The sequence below is a fragment of the Colobus angolensis genome, unplaced genomic scaffold (genome assembly GCF_000951035.1).
Source record: "Colobus angolensis palliatus isolate OR3802 unplaced genomic scaffold, Cang.pa_1.0 Scaffold206, whole genome shotgun sequence".
Taxonomy (NCBI): domain Eukaryota; kingdom Metazoa; phylum Chordata; class Mammalia; order Primates; family Cercopithecidae; genus Colobus; species Colobus angolensis.
Window position 1 is genome coordinate 5309602 of NW_012115222.1, and position 9126 is coordinate 5318727.

General features: G+C 36.8%; 1 protein-coding gene across 3 annotated transcripts in view; it reads right to left on the reverse strand.

Moving 5' to 3' along the window:
- DHX9 (DEAH (Asp-Glu-Ala-His) box helicase 9) overlaps positions 1-9126 on the reverse strand; it is a 60244-nt gene that overhangs the window by 28533 nt on the left and 22585 nt on the right. For all 3 annotated transcript variants that reach the window (XM_011942109.1, XM_011942108.1, XM_011942110.1), the window contains 7 exons: positions 7848-7984; positions 7450-7539; positions 7202-7363; positions 6981-7058; positions 5931-6122; positions 718-859; positions 264-346 (listed from right to left, as the gene is read on the reverse strand). In XM_011942109.1, coding sequence (XP_011797499.1) covers positions 264-346; positions 718-859; positions 5931-6122; positions 6981-7058; positions 7202-7363; positions 7450-7539; positions 7848-7984 — 884 coding nt within the window. The remainder of the gene's footprint in view (positions 1-263; positions 347-717; positions 860-5930; positions 6123-6980; positions 7059-7201; positions 7364-7449; positions 7540-7847; positions 7985-9126) is intronic.

A 9126-nucleotide genomic window follows, 5' to 3' on the forward strand; every position in this document is an offset into this window, starting at 1 on the left:
AATACAGAAAAAAAAAAAAAGATTGAATACTTTACGACATAGGTCTTCACCTCCAGAATGCTTTGTGTAAAGTTTAATACAGAAAAAAAAAAAAAAGATTGAATAATCTCGCTAAAAAAGGATTTTCAACATCTTAGTGATTGAAGTTCATGGTTTTGATAATGATAAAAATGGGGGAAACGGAAAACAAAGCAAAGACATTCTACTGATTTCTGTTAGAAATAGCAGAATTAGTACCTTACTGTACCTCTCAAGTTACTTACATTAATGTCTCTTTCATGTATTTCATCTACAATTACATGACTGATTCCTCGAATGCCTGCTTCTAATTTTCTTAGGAGCACACCTTGAAAAGAAAAACAAGCAACAAATTATAGAAAAGTTCAAAGAAGCAAATCTCTGGACAATTATATTTCAACTAGGATACCCCAGTATCATTTTAGAAAACAATCACATGTACACTTAAACTATTAAAAAGTGATAATGTACTATGAAATATAGTTTTTTCCAATGATTTTAGATTTCATTTTCTCTAAGGTACAAGATCTAATGGGTATATCATACTTTCCACGAAGGAAAAAACTGCCAAGTTTTATTTAAACAAGAAATCTGAGCCTGGCTCATTATTTCTTTCCAGTCATTCTGTTCTGCTATCAAGTTTTCTTCACTAACACCACAATATGGACCCCAAATGAAAGATCAAAATACATTACTGACCTACAGTACAAAACATTATACTGGCATGAGGACGAGGAAGTATAGACTCAAATCGAACACTGTAGCCACAGCTTTTTCCAGGCTCTTCTCCTCTTTCAAATGCAACTCGCTCTGCCACAGAAACTGCACTGATTCTTCTGGGCTGAGACAGAAAAAAAGTAAAGCGACTTAACAACTACAAAGTTAGATACACTTACTAGCATTTTTGGATTACTGTAATAATCCAGCTGAATAATTAACAGAAACAATAAATCTACAAAAAATACTATTTGATTCTATGGCAGACTAACTTAAAAAATGTTGTTTTTCATTTTGTATATAAAATGATTCTATAATTTGTCATTGTCTCCAACTCCTAAATAGAATTCAAAGTGATTTTCCAGTAAGTAACAGGGCACAGCATACGTAGGGGGGTTTGTTTTTGTAACTGATTGCCACACTAAAAACAGTTTTAGAAAATTTAACTGAGACCTATGGGAATCAGGAAGGTGAACAATTGCCTTCTTTGCCATATGTACTGTGACCACCTTCTGCTCAGTTATTAACTCAGTAAACAAACATTCAATGCACTTTTGCATCAGGTGCCAGAGAAGGTGCTAGAGACAGGAAACTGAAATCACTGTTTTTGATGGGCTCACACAGCAGGAAAAACTGACTGTGTATTGCTATTTCCAACAATCAATCTGCAAAACTCTAAGGGGAATGCTATAGATTAAGTGTTGAACTTTTTTATGAAAACTCTTCTGAAGTGTTCCATGTCTTCTAAGTACAAAAACAATCATGTTTTATATTAAAAATCATGTTTTATATTAAATATTACATCAGCCTCTGGTTTCCTAGTCCTGTCCTAACATGAGATATCAGATAGGTACTTAAGTAAGTAAGTAAGTAAGTATGCCGTGTTGCTCGACCCAGGAGTTTGAGGTTGCAGTAAGCAATGATGGTGTGTCCCTGCAATTCCAACAGAGTAAGACCCTGTCTCTCAAGAAACAAAAAATTACTCCCAGATTCAAGCAATCCTCCCACCTCAGCCTCCAAAGTACTTGGGACTACACTGGGGTGCCATCACGCCTAATTAATTTTTGTATTTTTTGTAGAGATGGAATTTCACCATGTTGTCCAGGCTGGTCTTAAACTCCTGCACTCAATCCAACTGTCTTGAACTCTCAAAGTGCTGTAATTACAGGTGTGAGTCACCAAGACTGGCCTGGGTTTTGGATTTTTAAAAAATTATTCTATTCTTAAAATTTCCCCAAGGTGTATGTATTACTCTTGTAGTACACAAAAAGCAATAAAAAAAAAATTCTAATTATTAATTCTTAGCTCATTAGAAATATTCACAGGACAGGCATTTTGTGTGGGATGACAATGCTCAACCTGAGAGTATCAATGAATATTTAAACACTTCTCAGACTGCATGCCACCTTACAGCGTATGAAGATGCTCTCCTTATCCCTTAAATAATCTATCACTTTTCCCATGATCTTCTGTGCTTCAATAATTATTTTATATATTCTGTCACAGTGAATAAATACAAGGCAAGGCTCATAGGTAAAACAAGTTCTATCTATACCTGTAGGGCCACTTCTATTATAAGAATATACACATATTCTATATTCCTCAAATATAAATAAGAATCAAGAACACAGAGACATCTAGAAATCATATTTGTGTAATATAACAGTAAAAACCAGGGTGGCATATATGCCTTATTTATGCTTCAGAATACTAGTAAAATCTTTTCCTGCTGCATTCTAGTAGATTAAAAACACAAGCTCAAAGAGGTGATTTTGCCTAAGGACACATAAATGACTTAAGACTTCAAATTTTCTTTACTCCCAATATAATCCTTTTTCCAATTACTTTACCTTTTATTACTTTAACTATGTTACACTTGGATTAGTAAATATGCTAAAAATAAAACAGGAACTGACAAAAATGAGACTAGTTAGACAGTATCACTGATGAAAGTAAAAGGTATTTTTCCAACAGAAAGTTGGAAGAATAGTTCCAACTGTCCTCCAGGTATGTGCTTTTCTTTTAATTTTCTTTCTTTTTTTTTTTTTTTTTTTTTTTTTTTTTTTTTTTTTTTTGAGACGAAGTCTCACTCTGTCACCCAGGCTGGAGTGCAGTGGCACAATCTCGGCACACTGCAAGCTCCACCTCCTGGGTTCACGCCATTCTCCTGCCTCAGCCTCCCGAGCAGCTGGGACTACAGGCGCCCACCACCTCGCCCGGCTAGTTTTTTGTATTTTTTAGTAGAGACGGGGTTTCACCGTTAGCCAGGATGGTCTCGATCTCCTGACCTCATGATCTGCCCGTCTTGGCCTCCCAAAGTGCTGGGATTACAGGCTTGAGCCACCGCGCCCGGCTCTTGTAATTTTCATTGCATGTATCTGCTTATCTCATTTTCTCTTTAGAATTTTACTACTCTTGCCTGGAGTCCAGCCATAGTAGTAGGTAATTCCAAGTGCTAACCTCTTCCTCACACTTCTGTCTGGTTTAACTGAAGTAGCTCTAATAATACGTACTAAGCACTCACTGAAATTTCTATGTACCAGGTACTGGATAACACTTTCTATACCATAAGAAGTTGGAGATATCTCCCAAATTGTTATTTTGTAGTATTCTAGAATCCATACCTTTCATGTACACCTCTTGCCATTTACCCACAACTGCAGCAATTTCTTCCATCTTTCAGAACTGAAGTTCTAAAAGGTCCCAACTGTGCTCTTTTTCACATCTGAGCATTAAATACACAGTAATGTGACTAAACTGCCACAAAATGTCAAGATTCCTAATGCACTAGATACTACAAAATGTATCAGGCTTCCCCATCTCTATCTTCTCAGATTCTGAGTTTATTTTGTATAAAGAACAGCTCACATCCTGAAATGATGGTACTATGGGGTAAGTACAGGACTGATAAAATCACATTAATTTAATATGCTTGATTTACATCCTACAATTAAAATTCGTCTCTTTCAAATAACTTTAAAGGTAGAAGATAACTATTTCCTACTTAAAATTTTCTGCATATAGCCCACAGGTTTTAAGTGGCTTGAGCATGGATAGCCTGAAGGATAGAATTCAGTGAGTTTGGTTGAGAATTTACACTAAGGCTGATGTCATGGTTTGAGCTACTCACTCTGTTATACTCCAGTCTATAACTCTAAACTTGTGCTCTGTGAACTGAGATAATACACTTAAAATCAGGAACATAAAAAAACTTTCTAATACTTAACTGATGACATCATGTGGTTTCCCACAGATGGCTACAAGTGTAAGATAAGGGAAAAATGATTCAATAGCGGTATTACTGCAAAAATAACTACTGCTATCTCAGACTGTGCCAACAGTACATTAAAAACAAAAATAAAAAACTGTATTCTGTAATAACCAATCAGCACGCTCAGGACTACTTTTCATATTATAGGTAGGTGCTGATGAATTTGAATGTGTTTAACTAAATCTTAGACCTACCGTACCTTCATGGCTGAACTATAAATGTTTAGTTGAGACTTTCGAACTACGTACATATTAGGACACAATGTAAGTTTTTAAAATTTTCAAGACTTGTTACAGTTAAGAGGTATGAGACTGACTTTGGGACAAACACTAGGACAAAAACATATAAGCCACAGAATGTAGATGTAATATGACAGTAATTTACCCCAAATCAGAAGACAAAGGTTTGTTAATACATTTCCATGCCACTGAACATTTTAAAAGACAGTGAGACAAAGCACTTCTCACTTGGGCAGGAATTTTTACTCTATTTATGACATGCAGACAACTTGAGACGCCTGTCTTCAGCTTGCTTGTTAAATTCTGCACTTCTTTCTGCTATATGCTGGAACTGCTTTTGAGATTAGAAATGGATAGTGGTAAGAGAGGGGACAGGAGGGTAAGAGCAGAGCAGAGCTGAGCTCAAGGCGTCCCTTCTGTAAAACTGCACACTCTTGAACAATGTTCTTGAAAGATGAGTTAAGAATTAAGAATAAGAATTTTTTTGGAGTGTGATGATATCTGATGATATCTGGGGCTTGGGCCTTCACTGTAAGTCAAAAAATCCACAGCCAGTTTTAGGGGTGAGTCGGGAAATCAAAGAAAATTTTGTGAACACGAAAGCTAGGAATGCTCTCCCAGAAAAACGTGAATTTATCATATTTTTTTCAAGCCTAAGATATCATAAGCCTTAGGATGCAACGTGATTCCTTCAGCAATTTTTTTCAGGCAAAAACCCAATTCTCATATAAAACATACATATTAATTATAAAAATGCATTTCAATTTCAGAAATGTTAAAAAGCTTCAGATATATTATACATGCAAATGTAAATGAACATGCACACTTTTTGTTATTTCAAAGTTCATAACTCTCCTCTGAAAATTGATTATGTTTCCCAGGTTAAGCAACATTAACCCACTGGGGAAAAAAAAATTTCTAGGTGAAGATGTAAGCCTGCCTGAGAGGTAGTACCTAGCTATTTGCAATGCTCTCCCACCAAGTGCCTGAAGTACAGGGTAGAGCCAACGGAACGGCTTTAACCTGAGAACAGCTAATCAGTTCTTCCCTAAGTACTGGGACAAAATCGCAGGCGCTGCTCATTGCTGGTAAGGTAATACAGTGTTAGTTAAAAGGAAGAATCCTAAAAGGCAGATTGCTTGGTTTTTTAATCCTAGTTCTACTTCTTTCTGTATTAACCGTGGGCATTTTACCTTCTTTGCGCCTTAATTTACTGAAAGAGAAACACTATGTGAAGTAGTACTTACATCTTAGGGTCATTACGAACTTCGATTGAGTTTTTTCTTAAAAACTACTGCTTAAAATAGAACATGGTATACAGTAAAGTTAACCATTACCTGTTTTACTGGTTTTTATTCAATATCAAGGTGGTAGAAAAGAGATGATAAAGATTTGGATGAACATTAGGACAAAGAATTCTTAATCTTGACAGTCTGATTCTAGGCCCAGAGACTCCCTTTAGCCCAGATAAAAAGAATCCCTCATAGTCTAGTTCTGCTTACTAGTGTAGCATACTGGAGATTAGAAAAAGACTTAAGTTCTTTTTATGTTTTTTTTTTTTTAATTTAATTTCAAGGGCACAACACTCTAACTCTCATAACCTTATATAATTACAAAAAGTAGTTAAAAGAAAGAATTAGAAATAGTCTGGTCTCTAGGTATTTCATGGTTGGTCTACTACTTACCTGAGTTACTACAATGTTACACTCTGCTGCTCGGTCGTTCTGGATGAAGTCATCTAGAATGAACTGGGGAACCTGTGTGGTTTTCCCACACCCAGTAGCACCTCTAATAATGACAACTGAATTTTGACTGATTGCTTCCAGAATCTCACTTTCAAATTTCTTCACAGGCAGTAACTCTCTCTCCTGCAAGATCTGCATTAGAAAAGTCACACTTTAGTTAAATTTCTACCAACACATTAGAAGCAACTGTCTTGATCCTTCAAAAAACTTCCATCTCTAGAGGTCGGGAGCGGTGGCTCATGCCTGTAATCCCAGCACTTTGGGAGGCTGACAATCATGAGGTCAGGAGTTCGAGACCAGTCTTGCCAACATGGTGAAACCTCGTCTCTACTAAAAATACAAAAATTAGCCAGCTGTGGTGGCATGCGCCTGTAATCCCACCTACTTGGGAGGCTGAGGCAGAACGGCTTGAACCCAGGAGGCAGAGGGTGCAGTGAGCCGAGATCACGCCACTGTACTCCAGCCTGGGCAACTGAGTAAGACTGTCTCGAGAAAACAAACAAACAAAAAAACCAAACTTCCATCTCTAAAAAACTTACTCATTTCCATTGGCTTAGTGATAAAATGTTTTTTTTCTTTTTCAAAAAAATTTATCTAATAGAACTGCTTCTTTTCACTAAACTTCTGAAGAATGTTATCTTTTGGCGTTGTCCAAAAACTAAATTTTCTCATTGTCCCTGAACATCGCACATGCACTCCTTCTAACATTTTAATTTTTTATTTGGAAAACACAAAGACAAACAACAACAACAAAAGGAGTTACTGCCCTGAATCTCTCCACTTTTATTAAATTACATTAAGAAGTGAAATTATCTCCCAGGCCCTCAACTCATAGCAACTAACTTCTGGGCTAACTAGGATTAAGCAGTTCGGTACATATCTTTTGATTTGCCATCCTAAAAAGGGCAAAATGTATTATTCTTTGACTTTTTACCCAAACCTAGAATGTTCTGAAACTCTGGGCTACATGTCTAAATAATTCAGACTTACTGCTTGCAAATCATGATCCTGTTCCAACTGGTACATCAATTCATTCTTCAGGTCCATGCTTATTTGCTCTGGAGTAGCCTGTAGAACAAAAAGCCAACATGGTCAAACGAAAGCATATAATTCGGCTTCAAAATAAATCCAATTTTTACCTAGACATACTAATGAAGTATAGTCAAGAGTAAAACACAAGAGTCTCATCTCAAAAACAATATTGCACTCACAAAAGCCAGAGGTCCCTCATCAATGTTGCTACTAGTCCAAGGATTCCAGTTGGATTGTGGAGGTGACCAAGGAACCACACCCACTTGGTTTTGTCGCTGAGATGGTTCAAAGTGAGCCAATTTGCCAATGTTGAGTGCAACTGGCACAGAAGGATCTTCAGGCTATTAAAAAACAAGAAAAAAAAAATATGACTTGCTTGTCTACTGAGTGTTTTAGGCAAATGTGAACTAAACAGCTTTATGCTTACCGGGGGCAAAATCTCAAGATTTAGCTCTTGAATGATGTTTTGCAGTTGATGCTCTAAATCTTGAGAGAGGTTTACTTTGTAAGGCTCCACCTACGGAAAAAGGATCACAAATAACAACACTACTCAAATCTACTACAATGGGGCTAAGACTATACAGTCAACACTAAGTCTACAATATTCCTAAACCAACAGTCAGTTCCCTTTAGTGCAAGAATTACTTCAATGATTATTTACTCACTGCCTATTATGAACATCATGCCAGAGAGAGATGATTAGCAGCACCATTTTCATTTCCTGAGGTAAGATTCCTTGAAATTAAACTTCTTTAGCCAAATACTAAACAAGAGCTAAATTGAATCTTACACTATCTCACAAGTCTATTAAATCTAAAGACTCACTGTCTCTCCTTCCTTCTTCTTTGTAAGTCCGGAGTAAGCTTCAACCACTCCAAGATGGTAGAGCTGTCTCACAAGTGACAGGGCACAGGACTGTGCTGCCAGTTTCTTATTTGATCCATGTTCTCGTGCAAAAATCCCTGTAATGTAAGGTCAGGATTATCAGAAAGAAATCACCTAAGTGAAGAAACATCACAAGAAACTATGGGCTTACGTACACAAGAAGCCCTCAAATACAGTGTATGCCATGGGTTCTAGTTCATTTTTATTCTATTAATATCTGCTAAACAAAAGAAATTGCCCAACAGCTTAGCAACTAAATAACCAACTGTTTTGATTATGGGCTGATACTAGGACTCATACAAACCAATATTATGAAAGCAAATAACCTATTTCAACAAAGTAGTCACTGTTAAGATCATCGGGCATTAAAATAGGGGAAGAAAACATAGTTTGAAAAGACAAAGAGTAAAAAACCAGTAAAAGTAACTGGGTCCAGAGTGGTTAACTAGACCAGGATTTGGAAAACTTTTTCCATAAAGGGTCAAATAATAAATATTTTAGGCTTTGCAGGCCATATAGTCCCTTGTCACAACTACTCAACTCTGCCTTTTAATGTGTGAAAGCAGTTACTGACAATAGAGTTTGACAAACCACAGGCCTGGGAATGGCTTTAAGTTTTTCAGGAGTTGTAAAATTAAAAGAAAATAACAATGTGTGACCTGTGAAGTCTAAAATATGAGTGTAGCTATGTTACACAATAAAACAGTTCTTATAAAAACAGGCAGTACGCTGGATTTGGCCAGAGGGCTATAGTTTGCTGACTTCAGCATTAAACTAAAGCTAAGTTACTCATATCCTTAAAGAAAATATTAATAGAAAGTTTCCTCTCCTCCAGTATCATTCAGTTTTAGGAGAGATGAATATAAAGCAAAGGAGTACAAAGGCATCTTTCTGCCTAACTAGCCAAATTAACCTCGATAAGTGAGCTGACATAAGTTAGCCTGCCTTTATCCTCTCTCCCTTAGTATTACCCATCCACTCAAAGTAACTCATTTTATATATAAAAATGAAAAAATGTTTTAAGGCCAGGAGCAGTGGCTCACCCCTGTAATCCCAGCACTTTGGGAGGCTGAGGTGGGCGGATCACAAGGTCAGGAAATTGAGACCATCTGGCTAACATGATGAAACCCTGTCCCTACTAAAAAATACAAAATAATTAGCTGGGCATGGTGACTGGCACCTGTAGTACCAGCTACTGGGGAGGCGGAGCTAGCAGTGA